The sequence below is a fragment of the Ambystoma mexicanum genome, chromosome 4p (genome assembly GCF_040938575.1).
Source record: "Ambystoma mexicanum isolate Mex_15411 chromosome 4p, UKY_AmexF1_1, whole genome shotgun sequence".
Taxonomy (NCBI): Eukaryota; Metazoa; Chordata; class Amphibia; order Caudata; family Ambystomatidae; genus Ambystoma; species Ambystoma mexicanum.
This window is the reverse complement of record NC_090927.1, coordinates 816050193-816077263: the sequence shown is the minus strand read 5'-3', so window position 1 is coordinate 816077263 and position 27071 is coordinate 816050193. Positions and strand designations below refer to the sequence as shown.

The window sequence follows — 27071 nt, the reverse complement described above, 5'->3', positions numbered from 1 at the left end:
ATGGGGGAGGACTACATAAAAAGCAGGTCTGTGGGACTGGAAAGGCAGATTCGCCACTGGATCGAGAGAACCGAAGAGAAGCTAAGAAAAGAGGACCTCTACCATGACTGAACCTCCTGGTGAAGCCCTGCTGCGGGTTCGAATCGCCAAACTTCGACGACAGAGAAGATCTGCAAGGAATCTTCTTCCCCTGAGCTGGTGGGACCAACCAGTTCGCCCAAACTCCAAGCCAGACCTCCCTCTCTTGGTCGAATTTGCTGTGCACAGCTGCAGTGAACCGGATAGCCAGGAGGCCCGGACCCTGCTTGGTTTTTAAGGAACGCACCTTTTATTTGTTGCTGTGCTCTGCTGTTGGTTTCTTCCCTGGGCAGTGCAGGACCCTCTAGTCTTCCTCCTTCGTGTCAGTCCAACAGTCGCTTCAGGAACTGTGTGCCTGCAGAATCTGCCAGGAACGTTTTTTTGTTTGTTTTATTATTTATAATGCGCGAGCGTACCCGCGGGTATCAGGGCGCAGCCTTTACAAGAGTATTCGAAGCTTCGTTACAGTGAACAAAGAATATACATAATACAAAAAATAAGGTACACCAGAGTTATATACAAATCAGGAGTAAAGCCAGCAGGCTGTAATATACAAGTAAGCAAGAAGGCACACGTGGTTACAATGTGTGTGGGTAGCACTGGGCAATTCATTGTTTTAGTGGGTCTCCAGTTTCAGCCAAGAGACAACCTTGGAGCGGAAGTTCTGATAAGGCAGGTCTACTCTAAGGTTTAGAGGCAGGTAATTCCACAGCTTGGCAGCTTTTACCGGGAAACTGTTGCCCCCTATGGTGGCCCATTTGTAGTGGGGAACAGATAAATTAGTCTTTGTAAGCAGTTCTGACGGGTCTTAAGGAGGACTGTCTATGGAATCTGTTGATCAGGTAGGTTGGGGCAGCATTGTTAAGAGACTTGTGGGTGAGTGATGCCATTTTTAAGAGAATTTTATCTCTGGTGGAGAGCCAGTTGTTCTGTTGGCTGAGTCCTGTAATGTGTTCTCTTCTGGAGATGCCCAGAGCTGCTCTAAGAGCGTTGTTCTGAAGGGTTTGCAGTTTACTGGTGATGGCCTTGGTAGATCCCAGGTAAAGGGCATTGCAATAGTCGAGGCGACACAATATGAGGACCCTGGCGAGTGTCAGGCAGCTAGTGTCCGACAGGAAGGGTTTGGCTGCGCGGATTAATTTGCACGTATAAGCCGTGGAGGATGCAAGGGAGCTCACTTGTCTTTTGAGGGAAAAATTGGAGTCTTAACAGAATCCCAATCTTTTGACCTCCTGTCCGACTTTGATGTTGTTCCCGTCAATCATGAAGGAATTATAAGTAGGGCCAAGTTTCTTTATACTGAATGTAGTGCCTAAGATGATAAGTTCTGTTTTATCATCATTGAGGCATAGTCCTTGAGTGGCCATCCATGCCTGGATGATGTACACCCTATTTAGCAAGGCCAAATCCTTTCCATAATCTCCAGAAAGCGGAAGGAGGATCTGAGTAGCATCTGCATAGTTAGTGTAGGTGATACTGAGATGATCCAAATCATCGAAAACGGGCTTGGTAAATAGGTTGTATAGTGTGGGGGAGACACAGGCGCCCTGAGGAACACCACAGGTGATGGGTATAGGGTCTGCTGCCGCCGTGGGAGAAAAGACCCTCATAGTCCTGCCATTAAGGAAGGATGTGATCCAGGTGATGGCCTCAGTGGAAAAGTGAGCTGAAGTGTGGAGGTGTGAGCATAGGACAGAATGATCGACCAAATCAAAAGCTGCAGATAGGTCGAGGAGGAGGAGCAGGGCGGCTTGCCCGTTGCCTCTGAGCGAGTCGTTCTGCGCTTTCAAGTCAATGAGAGCGGTTTCAGTCCCGTGTTGGGGACGGAATCCAGATTGTCTAGATCCTAAGAGGTTGTGTTCTTCCAGGTGCTTCTGTATTTGTACATAGGCGACCGTTAGGCAGAAACCTGTGCAGTTCCCTTAGGGACCACTGCAAAAGATTTAAGACTACAGGTGTTTGGCAGTAAACCCACTTGGTAGCAGTCCGTACCACACAGACTCACTTGGTAGCTGTGGCTGAGCAGTCAGACTTCCCTCAAGAAGAGTTAGGCAGTATATAGAGTATACACAATAGGTACAGAGATACAGTAGCACAAGCAAACACTGACCAGAGCTTTGGTGTAAAAGTATATAATTATTTATTTAAAGACACACTTGTAAATTACACTAGCACAAAAGAGGTAAGTAAATTCAGCACACAGTCACTAATATATATATATATATATATATATATATATATACAACCCTAATTACTTATTAGACAAGTCTTAGTGAGAAATACCACTTATTTCCAGACAGAGGGAGTGCTTAACATAAGATGGCACTCTAATAATGTATTAAAAAAAGGGAGGGAAAAAGGCAGAGTTATGGAAGCACACAAATTTCAGTACTTTTAAAAGAACCACAGTAAGGCAGGATAGGCAGAGTTCTACTGGAGAGCAAGGAAGTCAATTGCAAGGCCCAGCTCTTGGAGAGAGCAAGCAGAAGGGGTCCAGGTTCACACAGTGGGGTTATGCCCAAAGAGTCTTGTAGATAGTTCGCACAAAAAGGATGAAATTAAAGTCAGGAAAAGTTAGCTAGGTTGTCCCAGGCAAGCCCAGGTTAGAAAGTCGAGGCTTTACTGTCACCCCGAACGATCTGTCGCAAGGGAAGCCAGGCGGGACACAGTACCTTAAGTGTGAAGGAAGCTCCAGCGGGGGCAGTTGTTCCTGGCAGCAGGTGCAAGTCGGCGTTTCGTCCAGAGGAAGAAGGTCTCGCCGTGGAGGAAAGATGAAGGTCGTTGCACTGCCAGGGAAGAAACCAGCCGCGGAGTTCTCCGGTTAAAAGGCACTACCCTTCTCTTCGCGGTAGGGGTAAACCGTTGTATTCCGGTTGCCGGGGTGCTTGGCACGGGCAAGGCGGCCACGAGATAATCCAGGAAGGTGAAAAGAAGGCAAAACTGGTTATCCCCACCAGTCAAAGGAAGAAGACTCTCCGGACTGGAGATCTCCTCTGTCGTCGGGGAAAAGTGGTGAGACGGTTCAGCAGGGCTCCACCGGTGGTGTCGTCGTTGCAGGTCGGCTCAGCTTCTCCCTCCTCGGATTCTTAGGTCCTGTGGCGACTTCTGAAGTTCCAGTCCCAAAGCCCTGCTGTTATGCAGCTATCCCCCATTCATTCAGCCTAGCTGTCAATCAAACAAGCTAAGTGGTTGGGCCAATCACACAAGAGTGCGACTTGAGTTGCCAAGGCAACTCAGTCCAGGGTGCCTAAACCCCCTCCCACACCCTCTGTGGTACCCAGACAGAGTGGCACCACATTTGGAGGCTTCTGTGGAGTAGCCCGCCAAAAAGTGGAACAAAGGGCTCGACTTGGGTTGGAGTCACAGAAGAGAACACAAACACCATTTTAGAATCGAGTTCTGGCAAAAAATACTAACCGGTGAATTAATATTAAATAAATAAACCGGCGGTATGTTCGAGGCTATAAGAATTAAATAATAAATCATTAAAGTTGGTAGCCTCGAACAATGGGAAAATCCCATAGAGATATATTCGCGGTCGAATATAAAAAGTAGTATCCACTGCCACCAGCCAAAACTCGATCAGGGGGGACGGAGACGTGCCCTCTCGAATAACAGACCCCGGGGCAATCGAATTGCCCCGACCAGTATGCCCACAATATGATGGTTTGTACTGGTTTCTGTTCATAATTTGGGACTAGTAAAGCCAATGGTGAATTTACATGCCCTGGGAGACAGTAGTCAGTCCTAGGGTATGGAGTCTATGTTGGGGGGGGTCGCTACGACACCCCTGGGTTATGGCACGGAGGGTGCTGTGTAACCCACATCAAAAACACATGAGACCCTATGGAGTAAAAGACCCCATAACCCATAAAAAACATGGAAAGATAAAGGAACACCTCAAATCATGTCTAAAAGTGGGTGTAAAAGAGTCTCACTCTTAGCAGGAGAAAAAAATTAACCCCAAAAATCCAGCAGAGCTGCTGGGGGACTCACTAGCTTTGGGAAATTAGCCTTTACAGAGAATTCTCCCTAACAGTGACCTTGTCCAGAATTTTTAGTAGAAAGGGAACAGTCGTTATGTGTCGGTAATTTGTGGGTATGGTTGGGTCAAGTGTAGGTTTTTTCAGTAATGGAAGTACCCAAGATTGTTTTAGGTTAGTAGGGATGGAGCCAGTAGCGAAGGAGCCATTTATCAATTTCGTAATGAAAGGGGCGAGGTCGCGGGATGCATCTTTAATGAGCTGTGCTGGGCACAGATCTCCCTGGCAATTAGACGGTTTCAGGCACAGGATAATTCTTTCAACTTCTAGAATGTTGACTTTGGAGAACTGGAAACGGGAAAGATCTGTGGGCGTGGGCTTGTCCGGAATTTTTGAGTTGAGGATGTCATTCAGGGAAGCTCTTTTGCTGGAGATTTTATTTTGAAGGGTCACAATCTTATTCGCTAGGGCGCTTTGAATTTCTGAACACCAGTTTTTATCTTTACTGCAAGTGTCAGGGGGTGCTATGGGGGTTTCGATTTCTTTAAGGATGGAGAAGAGTTCTTTCATGTTGGATTTAGCTTGGGATATACGAGAGTCAAAGGAGGCTCGTTTGGCCAGGTAGATTTCTTTTTTGTAAAGTGCAGCTAGTTTGGAGAGTTTGAGTTTGAGACTGAGGGGGATTTTTTCCAAATGGCCTCGCAGTTTCTTTTTTGCTGTCTTAGGTTTTTGAGGAATGGTGTGTACCATTTGTTAAGGTGCGTTTTCGGTTTGCTGGATCTAAGTCTAAGGGGGGCGATGCGGTCCACTGAGGTGGCCATAATCTTGTTATATTCTTCAACCAGGGACTCAGGGTCCAGGTTGTCAGGGAGTGTGTTGAGTGTGGGGAGTAGGTTTGGGATAAGTCTTTCTGCTGTCATGTTCTTCTTGTTTCTAGTGAGAGTGGGTGGGGCCTTAATGGTAGGCGGGGGTGGAGGTCTGTCGGTGGAGAGCATGAATGATACCAAGTGGTGGTCAGTCAGGCTAGTGGTGAGATATTTGTGATGTTCACTAGGCAGTTGTAGTCGGCCACCCAGTCAAGTGTTCTGCCTTTTGAGTGCGTAGGTGTCGTGCATATTTGCGTGAAGCCTAATTCAGTAAGAGTGTTAGCTATGGTGCTAGCGAGATGGTCTTCCGGGTCATTGTAGCCCAAGTTAAAGTCTCCTAAGGTGAGAACTTGAGTGGAGCTTTTGAGGTTGCTAGATAGAATAGAGTTCAGGTCTTCATCGAAGGTGCCATTGGGGCCTGGCAGGCGGTAGATCAGATGGATTTTAAGAGTTTGGGTGTTAGTGAGTGGTATTTTGACTGCTATTGTTTCACATGAGAGGGTATCGGTAGAAGTGGCTAGTCTCATGGTAAGACTGCACTTATGGAAGAAGGCGAAGCCACCTCCTCTGAAATTGGGGCGGTCTCGTCTCAAGATAGAGTAGTTGTCTGGGACTGCCAACATGAGCATAGGGCCTGCTGCTGGTTTTAACCAGGTCTCAGTGATGGCAAGTCAGTCAAGGTCTTCAGTAAGGATTAGGTCTGCAATTTCTGTAGCATGAGATACTAGCGATCTGGCATTGATCAAGGCTCCCTTAATTTTGGGGCCAACTATGTTTTTAGAAGTAGTGGCTATGTTTTTTGAGGTAGTAGTATGGCGCTTGTCCTGTGTAGGCTCTGGAGTGCCCTGGTTGAGGGAGTTATGGAAGGGTGAAGGGTAGCGGTTTTGTAATGGGTTACTGGATTGTGTGGAGAGATTAGGTCGGAGCGGTGACGTTCTAGAGTTATGTGTAGTGTGCAATGAGCAGGCAAGGGGCTCATGGACTTTGGCTAGTCTGGCTCTAAGTCCTAGGTTCCTTTCAATGGTGGAGCGAGGGTGACTAGAGGCTAGCAGTACCTGAGGGTCGTTTAAATCTAAGTATGGTGCTCGGTTGTTAAGCCTGGATAGGGCTGGCATGTTGGGTTGGTGTGGGGCCACCTTGATCGGTAATGCCGTATTTAGGCCGATCAGGAAGTAGGCAAACAAGTTAGTGGTGAATAGATACATACTAAATGGTGAGGTCGAGTGTGTTGTAAAGCCCTGGGTAATACCTGCATTTAGGTGATCACAAGTGGTTGGGCTGGTCTACGTGGCACCTAAATAGGGGTAGTTGATATGGCTGGGATGCCGGGAGTGGCCTAGGTTTGAGGTGTGGGGGCAGAATTACTGAAAATACGTTGAATAACACCTGGGAGGTAGGACAAATATGGCAGGGTGGCCACGGTGCCTAGATCAACAACTAGGTAGAGGTGTGGTAAGTTGGCTAACAAATACATTGGGTGTTGAGGCCTAGATTAAGGCAGAGCGGAATGGCCATAGTGCCTGGATAAACAACTAGCTTTGAAGTATAGAAGTTTGTCTAAAATGCATGGATGAGCAACTAGATTCAGGATGAGGCAATTTAGCTAGAGTGCATGGATGGACAGTTGGAGGTTGAGCAGATTTCAGGCAATCTAGCTGCCACTTTAGCAAGAGAGGTTAAGATCTACATATTCACACAAGATGTCGATGCAGTATTTAAGATACAAATTTACAGGCAGTCTAGATGCGATTTCAGCAAATGAGGTTAAAATCAACATAATTGCAGCTTTAGCAGGTGAGGTTAAAGCCGACAAATTTGCACATAGTGTAAGTGTCGTATAGCACAGGAAGTGCCACTATACTTTGTAAGTCATGATGGGCGTCTAAGCTGCTATTTGCATATAAGAGTAGACTATTCAATGGCAGGTTGCTATAGCAGAGCGTAACATATTATGATGGTTGTGCTGAGCGGCGATTGTTCAGAACTGTGGGATAAAGTTCTAATAGAGAGAAAGTTAAGCTCGGTTGGACATGTTGGCAGCGGAAGCCATGCCCGAATGATTTTGTGGCGTAGGCAATGTCGGAGCGGTCCGATAAGCAGGAAGCGATATAGCGCTGGTGCATGATGTAGAACAAAGTGGCATCATAGCAATGAAAAGGGCGTGTAATGATACAATAGTGATTGAACTTGACCCATAACAAGTGCAGCGACAATTCAGAGATGGTCTGCAGATGTTACCTTGTGATGAAGCGAGGGAAAACGGCCAGGGGGTCTGGCAGACGGCAGTCACAGCACTAAACAGGCAGCAAACAGGTGTTGTCCTTGTTCTGTGGTCCTTGATGCTGGTGGGCTGGCTTCGCCTGCCGGTGACCAATGGGTAGCTTAGTAGGCACGGCGGCCAATTAGGGATTGGATACTGATGTTTTGGCCTCGTTAGGCTCTGGTGGCCGGCATCATGGATCGGGCGGCCATTTTGGAGCATCTAAGATACCGCGGGCATCTTAATGGCATTTGTGGACTTGCAGCAGTGATTCACCTGAATACAGGCTGCACGGCGGTCTACTCCTCCTCCAGTGATAGCGGGACGGTAGATATTGCGGATGCAATATTTAAGGAGGGATTTTTAGTATAAGGCGCTACGAATTTAGCGCTTACCTAATTTCCAGGGATGGCACAGTTTCCTTTGTGCAGGGTGCCCGCTGCTCCTGCAGGGGCCAATCCTGCTCGGGGGAGCTCCTGCTCCTGTGCAGGGAGGGCATGAATGGATCCACGCAGCAAACAGGTGCAGCCTCAGGTACAGCCTCTTTCATTTAAGGTACGGTTTAAATCTGGTTGTTCGTTCCGTCCGACCATGGTTAAAGTGTTTGAAATCTTTCTCCAATCCGATGGCTTGTCCTTCTCTACACTTTTAAATAACTTTTCTTCCGACCAACTTTGTTTCAAACTCTTGGGAAAGACTTAACCGCAAACTACCCTGAACTGTGTGATCCTGAGCAAAGACTTTGGTCCATTGACTTTTGCCCTGGCCTCTTGATTTGATTTCCTCACTGTAGTTCCTTTTTCTAGATTGCCCTGCTTGCTTACTTGTTGGTGCTGCTCAACTTTTGTCTGGAGTGCCATTTTGCTCACACTTCATTTTGAGCTTAACTTGTCCAGATTCTATTGGGTGTGGTCTAGTGTATTGAGATTTCTCAACTGCTTAACAATAGTGAAATGTTTTATAACTGATGTGTAAATAAATGTGTATTCTTTTACTCAGAAACCTTGAGTCAGTGTTTGTTTGAACCATAGTAATTGCTGTCCTTTGTGTAACTATTGATACTGCACACTTTACTCTTGAGATAAGTCTGGCTGCTCAGCCATCGCTACCACTTTACTGTGTAGTACAGGCTTGTACCAAAGGTGAATTTGTACTGTCACTTGTAGTCTTAATTGTGTGTGGTGTTCCCAAAAGGTTCTGCATATGATTCTGCCTAACAGTGAAGGTGATAACAATTCAAACTCAAACACTGCCCGGAAGCCTGGATTGAATAAAAACGAAGCTGCTAAGCACAGGAGCCCTGTGAAGTCAGAAGGAATAGTATGACACAGTGAACAGTGGTGGCCACCCCTGATGAACCTGCCTTGCACATTGAATGAGTGTGAACACTGACGGCTTCCCTGGCCGCATTGGGGCATAATCTGGTGGTTGGGCAGAGATCCTGGGTACATGAACGCATTCCGGGTTTCAACTAGTGGAGGAACATAAAATGCCACCGAATTACGATTAATAGCCCCGGACAGTTTATAAGTGGCTTTTTTGAGGCACGCTTGGGCAACACTAACTCAAAGCGACGCACAAGTACGAAAGAAGTCATTGGTGCGCAGAGAAGAAGGGCAAATTGTTGGCATATCACAGGTACATCGTTCAGAGCAAGAGTTGGGCCACCTACTGGAGTGCCATGTTGTCGTGTAGAGGACTAGGTGAGCAGGGGGACACTGAGGACCAAGGCCCCTACGAATAAAAGCAGTCATGACAGCCAAGTCTCAGAAAAGCAAGGCTAAGCAACCTACACTGTGCGCCTTTGTCAAGCCCGCTGCAGCGGTGGAAAATGCTGGCTCAATGACACCTCAAAGACAGCAGATACTCAAGAAAGGAGACCAATGGATCCAAGAAGCAATAGCATCTCTGAAAGAATCTCTAGAAGCCAAAATTGACACCATCAGCATTGATGTGAACCTGTTAAAACAGGATGTGAGATCACCAGCTGAATGCATGGGAATACTAGAAAAGACAGCTGCAGAGAATAGAAGTGGCCTAAAAGACACCTCAGAAGAAGTCAGGGTATTGCAACAACAAGTGCGTAACTTTGAAGACAGAGCTGAGATGCGGAAGGCAGAGCTAGGCAGAATAATGTAAGAATTATAGGGCTCCCGGAAGGAGAAGTAGGTGCAAATCCGACGGACTGCATTGAGATCCTGTTGCAGTAAGAAATTGGTCCAGGTGCCCTTGCTCAAGTCTTCACAGTCAAAAGAGCGCATAGAGCATTGATGAGAAAACCACTGCCGGGAGCTCTGCCAAGACCAATCATAGCCCAGATATTGAACTACTGCGACAGGGAGAAGATCCTAAAATATTTTCGTAAAGGGGGGGACGATCCAGCGAGCATCAGCCTCGATAACTGCGTATCCGGACTACACCCTACAAGTGCAGAAGCAACGGATGAGTTATATCGCGGTTAAAAAGAGATTACGAGCTGCTAACCTGAAGTATATGTTGCTGTACCCAGCTAGACTGAAAGTGATTCACAAAGGTTGAACTGTTTATTCGACAACCCAGAAGACTCATACACATGGATGGGCACGCAGAATTTGCCGACCGGAGCAGAAGCAGGCCCAAGCAGTAAAGAGTAAGCACATACAGAGGATCAGGACAACTGCACGATGACAGAGGACTGTAACACATGCTTAAGGAGAACAAGAATTGCTAAATGCAGGATCTGACGAAGTGGCGCTTGTTTAAGTGCGCACTATGCAGAAGCGCCCTGCCCCTAAGAGTGGTTAGTTTGTTTGGATACTAGCAGATAAGTATTCGCCTACTGTGCCCACGCACCAGGACAAGACCCTGGAGCAGAGGCGAGAAGTGGGGATGCCTGAGCATGAGGTGTCGAGCTAGGCAATTGTTGGGAGGCAGGAGGGGAAGGGAGTTGGTGTAGTTAGGGGGGAGTTAGCCTATGAGTCCACACTGTATTTGCTGAACTCAAACATTGGATTGCAGTTATGTGCCCGAGTTTATAAGTATGATGGAGGAACTTGGAAGAGTATCCTTGAATTTCAGGGGCCTTAACAGTTATATTATACGTAACAGAATTAAGACCTACTTAAAGGCATGGTCCAGTAAAAATGTTTATTGTTCCTACGGGTCGGCCATGTTTTTTTAAGCCTAAGTGGCTCGATTTTAGAAAACTTTCCTTTGGACCTTACCCGAGTTTTCGTCCATTAAACGCACGCGAAAACAGGCACCAGGGAGCCGCCATTTTGTGATAATCCTATCACTTGCCGCATCGCCCTGGCTGACCTGCTTCTGCGGCACTAAATCAAATCCCCCGCCCCTGAGCCTGTAATCAGCAGACTCGTACCGCCCATTTCCCAACGCCAAAGCACGTCTCGTGTCAACAATCGCTGCGCCTCAGCTAATGAAGTTTCGCCATGGAAATGGCAGGATGCCTCTTTCCTCAATAAGTATAAACAGACCGTTTCGCAACACACAGCAGCAGATTTTCGATTCCATTCCTCTCTCTGTGTTACTTTGAGTATTCTGTGACTCGTTTCTGTGCTCTGGTCAGCTACCTTTGCCGCTTGTAGCCCGTGTGAACACCTGTACCATCTCTGTAAATTATTTTACTTTGTTTACCACACAATGGCTACAATAATGCCCTACATGTACGAGCCCGAGTATACCGAGGAGGAACTACTGGAAAGGGAAGCACGCGAAAACGATGGGGATTTGGACAGCAGTTGGGAGGACGATTCAACAGATGAAGAGCCTGGGCCTAGTCGCATGGACGGCGTCTCCACCTGGTGCACATGCAATCGGTGCGAGCTAATGCCAACCGAGGACGAGAACTGCTGCTGCCGAGAAAACTCGGGATGCCTGGCCTACATTTCGTAAGGCGAGCCACGACCGCAATGCATCACCGAGCTGCCAGACTTCAGGGCAGCCTGCCTCACACGGGCCGTGTTGAGAATAATGATGGTGCTTATGCACGAACTTCGCGCAACTGTTCGTCCTCGTAATCCGAGTAACGAGTAAGTATACCCTGCTTGTCATGCCACTCCTATTTCATGTTCTTCTACTATATCCAAAATTATATATTCATATCATAGTAATGCATGAAAGTCGTTCAATAATGTGCATTGTCTAGATAGCATTTGTCCGTGCAGAATGCCATTAGTTATAAGAATTGTCATTGACAACAAACGTTTATTAAACTTATCTTGGTCATTTAAAAACAGTTTGTTTCATTCCTTTTCACAGGTGGTACAGGCTGGTGGCCTATCGTTCCTTTACATGGTGGCTCCACGGGAAGCTTGGACACCGCGTTCGAAGAGTGATACCCGCCTGTGCCGTTGGTGCCATAAGAGAAACGTTCCCGAGTGACAGCGGTCAGTACAGGGAATTTTCTCTCGCTGTGCTGCAACCTGACCTGTATAATCTTTAAAGTCTTGTATTTTTGTGTCATGAAAATAAGATACAAAATAAAACAACAACGAACAACGGTTGTTTCGATTTTTTAAATGAATCAAGTGTGTCTCCATTCAAGGATGGACGTCAGACATCTGTGCTCCGAATGGGTGAAGGTCTGGTCGCTGTGAAGCAGGGTGGTCACTATCTATCTAAGCTAACATAATATTCTCGATAATGCATGCACTAAATAACACTTGTTCAAACTCTTTCAGTAGGTTATGTCTCTATAAAAGTCACACATATATCTATACTAACAATTACCATTGGATTATACAGGCTTTAGGGTCTTAACCACTATAATACACCAGTTGAAGTGTGGGTCTGTGCTCACAAGAATCTCCGGTATGTGGCATTTGTTATTGATAAGCAACGATATACTATCAAAGGGAGTTCGCACCCGTGGATGAGCGCTGGCATGTGGGGCTCTCTGGGACGCGAACGGCCAAGGTGCCAAACAACATGTACACTTCAAAAGGTATCCCACGCCAAGGGGCCATCGGGTCACATGGCCTCCTCAGACCCTGTGTCTCCAGCCAGGCCTCCCCTTGAAGCAGGCCGCCCCCCTGCAATCCACATAAGTGTGTCTCCATTCAGCAGTCTTCCTGTGCCTTATCTGCACTCCCCAGGCCCATCCATCCCACCCCCTCTATCAAATGCGGTTTGCACCCGGGGAGGAGCGCTGGCATGGGGGGCTGTCACGGGCGCAAACGGGCAAGATGCCAAACAGCATGTACACTTCAAAAGGTATCCCACGCCCAGGGGCCATCGCTCACATGGCCTCCTCAGACCCCGTGTCACCAGCCAGGCCTCCCCTTCAAGCAGGCCGCCCCCCAAGACCACGACATACATACGTCATTCATTCACAAACACACCCCTGTTTCTAATACTTTATAAACCACTTGATATGTCTCATGAGAACATCTTTGTGCTTTGCAAGTCAACTCGTGAACGTGCTACCTGGCAACCACTGAGATCTACGCTAATCTGCTCGTCGTCGTGCTATCCGTGAACTTCTGTGACAGCTTAGAGCAAACCCATCAGTGTGCTACCTGTGGCCACCCACCTATTCTCCTGCAACATACTGCTCTGGTTGCTGAATCCAACTGTTTGTTGGTCAAGGTAAAGCCATGTATCCTAGTCATATTTCGCAGATTTTTAAATTTCTATCTATTTGCGAGTAGAGTACACAATAGTGCTATGTTCATTGGTCTCATTGCTATTGACTTGAGTTTCCATTGCTATGCTATCAATAGATCTATTTATTTTCATCTTTGTCTATTGTCATCGAATTGCATCCTTCGGGGGTCCAGTCTATAATGTAAGCATGTTTCCTTCTCGTGCGAGACAGAACATCCAAGGGACGAGTCACATGTTCAGATTTTAGTCACATAATTTATACATTTCTGCAACTTATGCAAATACTAAGCCGCACATAATGAACTGGTATAGTTCCGGCGACCAAAACAAACCTTGCATTGATCATTGTATGATTCATTTACTTTTGTATCAAATCTTTATTCATGAAGATTGTATAATAATGTCGATATTTACTTTTCAGATTTATCAACAATGCCTGCCTGTTCGATTAGCGGTTGCCCTTGAAGACCCATGCGAAATCTGAAGGCACTACAATGCATGTATTCCCGAAAACTGTTGATCGAATAAGAGAATGGGTCAGACATTGCGGATATCCACTGGATGAGCTGGAAAGTGGAGTCCAACAAGTCTTACAGGACAACAGGGGTGATCGATACCGCATCTGCAGCCGGCACTTTTCCTTGGACATGTACACAACATCTTGGGTAACAAAGAGGAATAAACGGCGAACGACACGGAAATTGCTCGAAAACGCTATTCCCACTCTATTCATCCACATTCCGCCACCGGTGAGTCAAGTGTCCGGATTTAGCTTTAGGCCTTGCGGTAGTGTGTAGGTAGCCGAATGGATTAATTGATATTGTAGGTGTTCTATCCCTTGTAATCATTTTGATATTGATATGAGTGTATAGCTTTTTGAATAATGACATTTATCAATATATTCTTTTTCGATTTCATACCCCACAAACGAAATGTATATATTTGGGAACAGGGAACTGTGCTGTATTGAGCATTTTTCAAGTATTCTGTCGCCTTACATGGCTATTTTTAATATTGGCATTTCATTACCAATCATTCATTTACCTTTACAACTTCTTGACTATCCCTTGCATCTGAAGCAAGAACATTCTAAATCCTTGACGTGGTCGCCGTTATCAACCACTTCTAGCGCGTATCAGGTAATCTTACTAGGCTAATCCGCTACAGACTTGTTTTATGCATGTCAAGTAATAGTTTTATTCTATCGTTTTATTATTTTACCGAATGTTTGGTTAGTGCTTTCCAATTGATATACACCTTAGTTATCGTCCACTGGTGTTTGTTTTCAGTTATAATTAGTGTTATTCATACTAATGCAAGTACTGTCTTTCAGGGAGATGCTGAAGCGTCCGCCACATCTACAACATTTCTAGATGTTCTTCACCAGCAGGAGGTATGGATACTGACAGCTCCATTGAACGTCATCATCAGAGCTGGAATTCTTGTTGTTTGATTGTTCTACACAATGCTTCATTCGTGGTTAGCCGTTGATATGTACCTGTGCTGTCGACCCCAGGTGTGTGCTATGTTTTCACTATTGTAATCCTCACTAATGCAAGTACTATGTTTCAGGCAGTTGATGGAGCGTCAACCCCTGCACTTGATGCGGAGCTTGACATTAAAGTAATTCCAGGGGAAGTGGAAGCGGGACCATGCGTATACGAATCCGCGCAACAGCCTTCGGAAGTGGGCACTACATTTGCAAGATCCATAGATATTCTTCAGCAGCACGAGGTATGGATACCGACAGCTCCATCATGCGTGATCATATAACGTGATTCCATTTGTTATACTTTCTTCCCTATTAACGTGCTGTGTTTCAGGGAGACGACGGAGCTTCCACTACAATCACAACATCCCATTTAGATGATGCAGATGTAAATAAATCGGAGAAATAACTCGATGAAATGTGATCATATTTAGATTTTCCTTGATTCTTTTAGACAATGCATCATTTGTGGTTATCTCTTTATATGTACCTGTGCGTTCGACCCCAAGTGTGTGCTATGTTTCCAATATTGAAAACCATACTAATGCAAGTACTGTGTTTCAGGGAGACGAAGGAGCTTCCACTACAATCACAACATCCCATTTTGATGATGCAGATGTAAAGGAATCGGAGAAATAAGTCGATGAAATCTGCATATTTATATTTTCCTTGATTGTTTTAGACAATGCATCATTTGTGGTTATCTCTTTATATGTACCTGTACCGTCGACCCCAAGTGTGTGTTATGTTTCCAATATTGCAAACCATACTAATGCAAGTACTGTGTTTCAGGGAGATGCTGATGCCTCCTCTCCAATACAACCATTCATGGCAGTCCATGCAGAGCCAGAGGTATGGATACTGACAGTTACATCGAAATAGATCATCACTGGTCGAATTCTTGTCGTTTGATTGTTGCACACAATGTTTAAATCGTGTTTGGCTATTGAGATGTACCTGTGTGTTCGTCCTCACGTGTGTTTTATGCTAACAATATTTTGATACATAGTAATGAAAGTACTATGTTTCAGGGAGACGATGGAGCCTCATTCCGTGCTGTCTATGCGGATACAGAAAATATAGTCGTTGCAGTGCAAGAGGAAGGGAGGACATGCGGAAAAGAATCAGAGCTACAGCGTGCAGATGTTGAAGGTCGAGTCAAAAAAGTTGCAAAGAAACAAAACCAAAAAAAGGTTAGTTACAAACAGTTCATAACTCTAAAAAGATGTTTGTCCTGGGGACTATTTTATGTTTTTTTCCAGTCAATTGGACTACACTTTATCTTGTGTTTAAACTGAACATCCCTTTTCCAATCTCTCCTCTACTTACCCATGGGTGTCAGAACTATACATACACAGACAGTGAAGCGAATGAGAGATGTTGCTTGCCAGACCATGTACACTATGGAGGAACTATTAATCGAGGCGAGGCGTGTTCAGGCTCGAGATGCTCATGTCCAATGGCCAGAACATGAATTAACTGTGTTTGGAGACTACAGCAAAGTTGCATTGGACCATAGCTACAGTGCGACCGCACCACCACAAGATGATGATATTGAATGTATTGAAGATAGTTCTGAAGTAGTTGCAGATCAATTCACACAATCTACACCCGCCAAAAAATTGCCACCCAAAAACATGTCGACATTGTTGTGTTCTCCCATCAATGTTGAAGTAGCAGATGTCGAAATGACAGAGAATTAACCAGCTGCAGCATCCATAGACGCATCAGAACTTGATAGCAGCGATATTACTTTCCAATGTGTTGAAATCTCCGCAGCGTCACAAGCCGAAACAACGTTGACGCAGGATGACCGTCTAATGAAAGAGAGCAAATACATTGTATTCGACAGTTGTTTGATGGAAATTATAAGTATGCTGAAATGTGGGCATTCAGTTAGAGGGAAAGTATGTGGGAAGCCATTTATTAATGTAACTCGTCAAATAAAAGGCAGTAACGTCAAAATAAATGCCGCCTGTCGATTAAATCATAGGTTCTCATGGTCTGCACAAATGATGCTGGGGGAAAATGCCAGCAGGCAATCTACTGTGTGCAGCTGCATCACTTTTTAGCGGCTCCAGTTTTAGAAAGTTAGAGGCTTTCTTTCAGTTTGTGGGACTCCATTTCATTTCTAAATCGCTGTACTACATATACCAACGTGATTATCTGTTTCCAGCCATTAGTGATGCTTGGAAAATTGAACAATTGTCTCTAGCAAGTACATTCAAAGGGAAACGTTTCAGGCTAGCCGGCGATGGCCAGTGCGACAGCCCTGTATTTTCTGCCAAGTTCTGCACCTACCACTTTCAGGACATGGATAGTAAGAAAATTGTGAGTTCGGTGGTCGTGCAGGTAACGCAATGTACATCCTCAGTGGCCATGGAGAAACTAGGATTTATAAAATCAGTGGAATATCTACAATCAAGGGGAATGCACATCGACCTCATAGCCACGGACAGACACGTTTCAATTGCCAAGACAATGAGAGAGCAGTTCCCGCTCATTAATCATCAATTTGACGTATGGCATCTTGCTAAATCAATCAGTAAGAAAATCTCGGCTGCAGGAAAAAAAAAAGGTTTTGAAAGTATTTTGCAGTGGTCCCAGTCCATCACCAACCATCTTTGGTGGAGCTCAAAAACTTGTGAAGGGTCAATGGAAATACTACTTGAAAAATGGCGGTCACTGATGCACCACTGTACCAACGTTCCCCGCTGGTCAGAAAACCTACATTTCCACCAATGTGAAGATGACCCTTTGTCCCCAGAGGAGGCAAGGAAGAAGAAGTGGTTGATTCCATCTTCACCGACACACAAAGCCATTGAGAAGATTGTTTTCGACAAAACTCTATGAAGAGATTTGAGAGGACAGAGAATTCTGTCACACAGGAGATTTGGAGGTGTTCCACAATATGTGCCTAAAGTACAGGCCAAAGCGCTTGCTTTTTAGCTTTCGGGGCATGAAACATCGCACTCTACTAGCGGTCTTGGCCCATAACAGCAATGTCGGACGTGAACAATCTAGGACTAGGGGTAAAGTAAGGATGCCTCGCTACACTAAGGTGTTTTCAAAACGAAGTAAGCAATGGGTGATCAAACCAGTCTATGATGAAATGCAGTTCGACTTTGTGAAAGGCCTTATTGTTGCTGTGTTAGAGAAGCACAGATATGGAATTTTGGACATTTCTGTGCAGAGCAGTGATCCATTGCCACCGAACATTGCAACTGTGCCATGTCCACCAGAAGAACAGCTGGTTGTGAAGTACAAATCCCAGTTTAAATAATTGCAATACGATTGTCTTTTTGTAAATAAATGTTATTGTACAGTGTACCTGTAACCCTAACCCCTACCTTCACCATCATGGGTGGCGAACAAGCTGGGTGTCATCTTTGAATTCTCTCTATTCACCTCATATATGTGTATGTATATATTTTTCTCATGTCTCATCTCATGTAAATGCAAATGCTGCGCACTGTTGCGCACTGTTAACGGAGGGGAGGCTTGCGTATTGCAAATAATAAAACAAACAAACAATAAATCTCACTTTTAACTCAACTCCTGTGGTACTTTATACTTTCCCTGACCTTCCGCCAATAATTAAATGTCTCCATAGTTATGATTCTTTGCTCAAAGCTCGCAGACAACAGGGACAAAATTGGCATTTGGGAGAGAAGCCAGTTCGCATTTGCAGACTGCATTACGCAGAGACACAATGGAAATTTCAAATATAATGTGAGTAAATCTTTAAACGCTTTTATACCGGAATGAAGAATTAATGAATGGATGCATGAATAAATGAATGAATGAAGAGCAAGGAAAACGTGTTCGTAGTGGGCACATGGGCTTGCAGGTCCACAGGTCTCACCAATCTCGGTCCTTGGCCCAGCCACTTTTCCCTGCACTGCCTACCTGCACTACGGGACTGTCTCTGTATCCTTCAGCCCCTTCTCCCGGCATTTACCTTGCACTTGCCACCAGCTAGCCCTATTATTTATCTTGTATTCTACTAACCATGTACAGCACTTTCACCCCCCTCTCCCCTTCCCCTTGCGCGATCTGAAAGACACCTGGCCTAGTAGGATCGTTGTCTGTCTGCCCTTGTTCCCCCCTGCCTCGTCGCACCTTGAAACACTTGTGTATAGGCGCGTTACAAATGCCATATCATATATCATATCATTCCACACGCATGTAGACTGTCGTTTCTCATTGTGTGTTGGCCTCGATTTATTTCGTTACTTTTCGCATTGATTTAAGAGCCGAACATACGCCATTGAACTATCCTTGCAAGCAAATAGTTTCTGATCGGCCGTAATAAATAAAATATTTTTTTGTTTTCATAACAGGTATTTGATCCCGTTCTGCTACTGTCATCGGTTTGAGACACCGGCAGACGGATTCTTCAATAGACACCTGCAGCTTCGTGTGAACAACTGGAGCATGTTAACCATATTATGGGACGATCGCCAAGGGCCCACATGCCCTTACACTGTACTAGTGGCTAGAAGCAACATATCAACCTTTACGGTGGACTAGTGCCTAGTTGATGGAACAGCCTTACGGTTCACCGTGCTTCCAAAGGGCTTCTTTTAACGAAAAGCAACACCCTGTGTACCATAAAGGAACAGCGCGTGACTCAATATAAACTTAGATGGATTTGCGGATACAGATAAAAGAAAATAAATGGCTTTGAGTTCATATGGCAATTGCTGAATATTCTCTAAACATTTAATGTCAAATAAATGTACTTTACCAAATGTACCGTGTTGCCGTTTGATTTTAAAGTACAGTTTCATATTCCGAATTGTGGCGCGCTGTGTTGTGAGATGGTCTGTGTTGGTTTTCGGGTTCTGTGTGGAGTCGCGTAGAAGACGACTGGGCACGTTTGCCTACGCAGCACAGTAACATCACGGGGAGAGGCGGCGGGGAATATGAATGTTTTGATAATGTCAGGCTCAGGGGCGGGGATTTGATTTAGTGCCGCAGAAGCAGGTCAGCCAGGGCTATGCGGCAAGTGATAGGATTATCACAAAATGGCGGCTCCCTGGTGCCGGTTTTCGCGTGCGTTTAGTGGACGAAAACTCGGGTAAGGTCCATAGGAAAGTTTTCTAAAATCGAGCAACTTAGGCTTAAAAAAACATGGCCGACCCGTAGGGACAATAACATTTTTTACTGGACCATGCCTTTAAGGCATCAGAAAATTGACATTGCACTCCTGCAAGAGACTCACCTCACAAAAGAGAAACAGATTACACTTGCCAAAAAAGGGAGGGGCACGACAGTGGGTTCATCTTACTCCGCTTACGCACGTGGTGTACTAATATGGGTGGCACCCTCGATATCTTTGAAGGTGCTCGGGTCCTTTCAAGACAAAGAGGGCAGGATGTTTGTACTGCACAGGTGGGTCGAACACAGAGAATTCTGTATAATCAACACATATGCGCCAAACCAGGAGACTGCGGCTTACTTTCGCATGTTATACCCATTAATAAGCCCACACAGAGACACTAAATTGATTTGGGGGGGACTTTAACCCTAGACTGGACAGATTGGATGATAAATTTGCACACACGGACCCTGCTGCTAAGTGTTATGCACTTTGCTGCAAGTATTTAAGCTTTTAGACATTTGGCGGATTCTGCACCCGTGGATATCCACATAACTCTGCTCCCCAAGACCTGTACACCGGACTAGATTATATTTTTATGGGCGATGACATCATGGGGGACACTTGCTAGCCTGGTTGTACGAAAGCGAAACAGAGTATGAGTCGGGCAATTAGAGCTAGGGATGGGGAGATATGTGAGACACAACAAACAAATGTTTTATAAGTTGTTATACGAGGAGACATCAGAAACCCAGGATGCAGAGGTAGAAGAAGCTTTACAGCGGATAGATCTTCCTAAACTAGTTGCAAAAGAGGCAGATAAGCTCGAAGCCCCCATAACTAGAGAGGAGCTGGAACTTACTATAAGAGGGTTACCATCGGGTAAGGCTCCAGGTATGGATGTACTACCAAGTGAGTTCTATAAAGAATTATTGGCAGAGATCGTGCCCCCATTGCTGGCAATGCTAAATGAATCCCTAGATAAAGGCATCTTGCCGCTGTCATTAAGGGAGTCGAGTATAGGCCCGTTACTGAAGCCTGACAAACTCGATACTGAGTGCGGCTCTTACAGACCCCTCTCGCTGTTAAATCAACACAGGAAGATACCGACAGCTCTGATGGCTAACAGATTGAAGCCAGTAATCCACAAACGTATACACCCAGATCAGTCGGGCTACGTCCCAAACAGAAATACCACATGCAACTCAAGGCGATTACACCATGTCATTGACCACATTCAAGATAGCACCCAGCGTATGGTAGTAACCTCGCCTGATGCAGTTAAGGCTTTCGACTCAGTAAGGTGGCCATGGCTACTGGCAGTGCTAAAAGGTTTTGACATGGGCTCTACTTATATCAAATGGGTTAAGCTACTATATAGCAACCCGGTGGCAAGAGTTAAAACAGGCACCACAATATCGGAGTAATGGAAATTAAGCAAGGGCACCATACAGGGCTGTCCCTGGTCGCCCATGTTATTTATCCTGGCCTTGGAGTCGTTAGCAGTATACTCATGGAAGGAATATCTTGAGGCAGGCATTAGTATACAGGGGAGCACACACCTGATCTCATTATATACCGATGACACGCTTCTTTATTTACAACAACCAGAGACCAATTGAAAATAAATATTAGATGTGTTTGAACGCTATGCTGGCCTTTTTGAGGATTACATTAAATGCACAGAAGTCAAGCGTATTCCCCCTAAAAGGGTACATGGGAAAAACCCTAAGCGAAATGCTGAGGTTACCAATTAAATGGGAAATGGATACATTTAGATATCTGGGAGTTAACATTTATCATAGTCCTAAAGTAGAACATGCGCAGAACACGTTGAAAACGTTGAACAAAATAGAGAGCTCCATGAAGTTATGGGCAAAGTTGCCACTTTCATTAATGGAAAAGGGGGCGTTGTTGAAAATGGTAATGCTCCTGAGGCGGCTTCTTTATTTCACAAACATCCCGTACAATATACCCAGAGCCTTCTTTAGGACACTGAACACCATCTGTCAGACTTTTTACTGGCATATTTCAAGGTGTAGAGTGTCGCTGGATAAATTACAGAGACCATATGAACAAGGTGGAATAAAAGTGCCAGACTGAGGGATATTTTGTGGCGTGCCAATTGCAGTTTGTCACGTACTGGCAATCAGATGAACAGACCCAAGATACAGAATTATTACAACCGGCATGCACCCCATTCTTTCTGAAAGAGATGGTGTGGACCACGATAACACGGGTCCCCAACCCGCCTCTGCTACTGAAGCTAGGCATGACACTGTGGCAAAGAGCTTCCTGTTTTCTGGGCAAAAGGACACCCTATTCACCCCAGATCCCACTGGTGACACTTAAGAGTGATGATGCGTAGCTTAGGCTGGATGTTAGGAAATATTGTGAGCCTAAAGGAGTGGTGACAATGGGCGATATACTGAAAGAGGGACGGCCAGAGACCTTTAATGAGATCACTTTGGAACCAGGGGCACAGGACAGGCAACACAATCTACACCTCACTTCTCCACAGTCTGAAATCGAAATGGCCAGGAACGGAGGGAGTATTGGTAGAAGATGAAACGATAGAAACACTCTATGATATCTCTGAAGGGGGGCATGCAATAGACTCTGATGGAAAAGCCGGATAACAATCTGATACTGATTAGGCAATGTTGGGAAACAGATTTGCAAGAGCAACTGTCAGACGAAGCCTGGAGTAGAACCATGGGGTATCATAAGAAAGTATCTAGAAATGAAAAACTACACTTGATCCAATTATTTGCTACTCATACAGCATATTTAATTCCGAAGAAAATGGCCAAATTTAGTAAGGCAACAGAACAAGCTTGTCCGAAATGTGGCCTGATAAACCCGATACATATTTTCTGGGCCTGCGTGGAGGTACGCCGATTTTGGGAGGAGGTGACCCAGGCCTTAACTAGGATCGGCCAATCGCCGGACTCAGGTTCCCCTGGGGCGTGCTTGCTGGGCATGTTTCCGAAACCGAAAAAGGGAAGACGCATTAGTAAATTGAGAGATCTAGCGTACATCTTGGCGAAGCGCAAGATAGCAATGGGATGGAAAGCACATAAAGGCCCAGTTATAGGCGTGTGGTTGAGGGACCTCCAAAAATGGTCAACGGTGGAAACAGTGGTGTGGCAAGAAGCATCACGCCGGAAAGAAGAAGAGCAAAAAACGGATTTAACGGCCTGGAAACATAAGATAGAGAAGTTGATACCTCCTTCAAAGGAAGACACTCAGACTCAGGCACACACACCAACACAAATTTAGATATAGAGAAATGGAGTGAAGTTCAAGCAGTCTCCTACATATCTTGATAGTTATTGCAAGTGGAATAGGCAGGGGGTGGGTGTTGGGGTGTTGGGAGGTTGGAACAGACGAACAACGTGATGTATCATTGGATGCTATTTATGAAGTCTATATGTTATTTTGTTTGAAAAATTAATTAAAATGGTTTTAAAAAAATAGGTTTTGACACAGGAGAAGGTAGACTAATTGGTGAGCAATATTAGCCAAGTGCTTGAGAAAGCAAAATCAACATTAAAAGAGATCAGGGTAGTTGCAGGAAGGTCAAACTTTGCAGCAAGAACAAATCCAGCAGGGAGGGCGCTTGCAAGAAGACTGACCAGAGAGACCGCTGTGGCTACGGAAGCTAGGTATTTCATAGGTCTTGAAGGGAGGTACAAAGGAGGACTAGAGAATTTGGCTAAAGTTCTTCATGGACATTTACAGGGCCAGGTTGTGAAAAACTCCTTGAATGCCTTACAAACAAGGGAGACTATTTACGGATTTATCGGGAGGTTTGGCTTTGGGGCAATATTGGCGAGGGCATGGTGCAAAGGTCATAGCCTGATAAGTGGCACAAGAAAGAATGGCATAAAAACTAAATATCTTAGAGCTGTTCGCAGTGATGGTAGCACATCATAAATGGGGGCAAGATTTGGCTATCAGGAGGTTACCAATATCATGTGAGAACGTGGGAGTTGCACAGGCAATAAATAAGTCAGCTTAATCTCAGATAACCATGGGGTTGATTGGTCATTTAGTGGAATCTATAGGATTACTGCGACCCCCATATTGCTGATTTTTTAGTTCGATCCCCTTTACACTATATATATATGTGCGGGGTAAGAACCCCCGCACCCACCCTACTTGCATTATATACCATACCATATATGTGGTGTAAAGGGGGGGGTCGAAATAAAAAAAGGCCACATTTTCGGAGGTCGCAGTAATGGTAAAATCCCATTTAGTGAAGGCTGGACTGCATTGTAACAGCGATCAGGGCAATGCATGCACCAGGAATTTAAAAATAAAATATGTCAGCTGACAGCCTTTCCTGTTCACAGCTCGTGAAATTCAGACAGATGTTCTCCACAGGCAGAAAAGATGACACCATTCAATTAATGGCTTTTGGGATTGGTGATGTGGTCGAAAGGTTGATACATTTATCAAAACAGGTACTAGCAGTTAGAACAAGGAAGCAGTACAAAAAGTGCATCATCCTTTTCCAGGAAATATACCTGGATGTTTGGGACAGTTCAGAGACTTCGATTAAGAGTTTGGTAACCTGGGTACACAACATTCAGATGTCAAAGACATGGCTAGCAGGGAATCTGGTGCCATAACATTTTCCCAAGAATTATAGGGACAGGTCTTCCCAACTAATAGCTTTACGGTGAGGGCAGCATCGTTCGGTTTGAACACGGGTAGGGCACCCAGCACAGAAAGGAGACTTCCTATTAACTTCAAGGTACTGAGACAATTAAATTGATCACCTTGGCGAAGGCCGCAATTCCCTTTTCGAGTGAAACCTATTTAAGGCAGCTTTCAGTATAGCTTTTTTTTGGGGGGTATTTAGGATCAGTGAGCTAATAACGAGATCCAAGACAGACGCAAGTGACTAGGATGTAGCAAAGTCTGATGTACCCATCTGTCACAACCATGCAAACCTTTGCTTCAGATGGTTAAAACTGAGCAAAGGTAGGGACAGGTGGTGTTTTGGGGTAAGAAGAGTATTGCTCAGTCCACACCCTAGTGACATACATGTTGGTTAGACCGGCCCTAACGGGACATCTATTCCTACATTGTGATGGCAGGCTGTTGATGCAGTTCTTATTAAGATGTGTGCTGGCATTGCCATTAGGAAAGCTATGTTTGGCTCAAGAGATACAGGTCACACTTCTTTCAGTAGAGGAGCTACAACAACAGCACATGAGGGTCAAGAGGAGCAAAGGATAATAAAAGATTCAGGAAGGACATTAAACTGGGACAGATGATGGAACAAGAGATTGAGAATGAGAAGAAGGTATCAGACTACAGAGAACAAGGGACCATGGCAGAACAGAAAGGCCACAAAGGTGGGGAGCTGGCTGAAAAGAGGGGCCTATATGTATTGGAAAGATAATCTGAAATGTAAATTGTGTGAATGAAATGCTAAAAAACATGTTTTCATTTCATTCTCTAAAACAGAAAGACGCATGGGTGGTAGGACACTGGTTTGTCATCAGAGCAACAAGGGGCATAAGGCAGGATAGGTGGAATCGGGAGATGGGACTCCAGGAGACTAGAGTATGGTGTATGGGAAGAGGTATAAGATGTACTGAACTACACAATTTGGTAATGTGGGAGATTCCAAGACGCAGCAGGCCTCATATTTCAGTGATTCACCTTGGGGGTAATGATCTCGCATCATGGGGTTGTGGGCTGCTGTTGCAGTAGATGTGGGGCGCGGTAAAATAATTGGGTAAAAGCTTAGGGGACACATAGAACTGTTAGAAATAATATCAAGGAAGGGTTATAGGGGCGCAATATTGCACTGGGCTGTTAAAGAATCTCAGACAAATTCATGCAAGCACAGGATAATTTCTGAATGGAATGACATTTGAATAAAGGTTCACCTTGGTACTTTGCACCTGGCAAAATGCATTTGTTGGAGCAGTGGATGATTCTGATGAGATTGGGCATTAGAGAACTTTAAGAAAGGTAAGGATGCACGTGCGAGAGGGACAGGTGAGAAGCACAGCAAGGTGGGGAAATAAATGTCTAGGCAGGCGTCCAAAGTGTGTAGGGTAACGAGCAAGCCGTAAATTTGGACACCGACAGAAAGCGCAGACACCCAGGAGCTTTTGTACAAATTTGAATAAAGGGAATTTTAAGATCATGATAAATGTCTTGTTCCACTGAATAATAGGGAGGGTGTATATGGATAAAACACTTAAAAGGAAGGCCACGTGGAGAAAGAAAACTGAAGTCTTGGAGGAGTTAACTGTGTATCCAAGCAGTAATGCACTTTCAGGGCCAAAAGGGGCCAGCAGTCATGAAGGTGCACTTAAGAGGATGGCTCCCCAGGTACAAGACCATAAGGAGGCCTGGGAGTGCAGAAGATAAAAGAAGCTGAAACAGGAGAACTGAGACAAGAAATTCAAGACAATTGAAAGGAAAAGCCAGCCAATGAAGCAGTTACTTTTGCTGGAAACTTGTCGTTGCAAGAAATCTAAATGTAAGGGGAACTTGATGTTGCACGGAAGCAAGAGGAAAACGTATTTTTCCAAGATAAACTGGAGAGGCAAGGTTGGCAGGTCCAAGCATGTAAGAGGTAACATAACTGGCTAATGCCAGAAATATAAAAATTGTTCATTAGGGAGTATGACATTTGTGTGCTGCCTCGAGGCAATCAGGATTAATTTCAGATTGCACAGTTGGACCCTAGCTCAGCAAAGTTACTCCAGATGAATGTTCGTATACAGATCATCTGCAGGTTAACTCTAGCCAATAAAGCAGCTGTGGCACTGGATTATCCACTAAGCTGCTTTGGTTGTCACATCTTTGGGGATACTGGTGGGAGGAAGGAGGAGAGAGATGGGTGTATGGAAAAGGGTGGAAACGGAGGGGAGGCAGTGGGGATGGGGATGGAAATAATAGGAATTTAGGATGGCTCAGTGTGGGCTGTCACTGCTAAGGCGTCACATCTTGGAATTGTACTCATTAATCGAATTGGAAACACATACCTCACCAGGTCGTCTATGAAATCCACAATTTCATGCCGCAGGACTTCAAACCTGCTAAGTTTCTTTGACCTCCTTGAATCTTTCAACTCCAACAGAGTCTGAAAAAACAAAATAACAAACTTACACATTCTTAAAATGGCAATCCTCATTCCTGCTGCTGTCTCCAAAAAGTCAAAGCTTTTGGCTGCAGGAAGCGTGACATTAAATCACAAAAACAGATGGCACCACCGAGGCATGCGGGTGGTTAGAGCGGGTGTGGAGGCTTGGCTTCCTGATGCAGGGACATAATTGGACGACAGGCTCAGTGCTCAGATTGGCAGTGATCATTTGAAAGTCACTTTCACGCAGATATACATATACAAATCTGCAATCATTAAACAATGAGAAACAGATTTATTTTAAAACAAATGAATGACGTATTGTGGCATTTTTACTTTAGAGCACTATATAGATTATTGCACTACAGAAGAACTACATTTTTCACTATGGAAGTGTGACATGGTCAGTATTTTGACCCTGTCAAGAGGGTTTGGGGGTGGGAGGCCTATCCGGGTGGGAGTCGGAGTCAATCCTACCCCAGAGGGGGGAGGTAGCAGTTGGGAGGGCCCCAATCTCTGCCCCTTCTTATAGTGCTCATATACTTTTGCAGAGTACCACTGTTCATC

At 45.0% G+C, this 27071-nt stretch overlaps 1 protein-coding gene across 5 annotated transcripts in view; it reads right to left on the bottom strand.

The window, feature by feature from the left end:
• The window catches only part of ORC3 (origin recognition complex subunit 3), an 876882-nt gene that overhangs the window by 152263 nt on the left and 697548 nt on the right, over positions 1-27071 (bottom strand). For all 5 annotated transcript variants that reach the window (XM_069606386.1, XM_069606387.1, XM_069606390.1 and 2 more), the window contains one exon: positions 26407-26504. In XM_069606386.1, coding sequence (XP_069462487.1) covers positions 26407-26504 — 98 coding nt within the window. The remainder of the gene's footprint in view (positions 1-26406; positions 26505-27071) is intronic.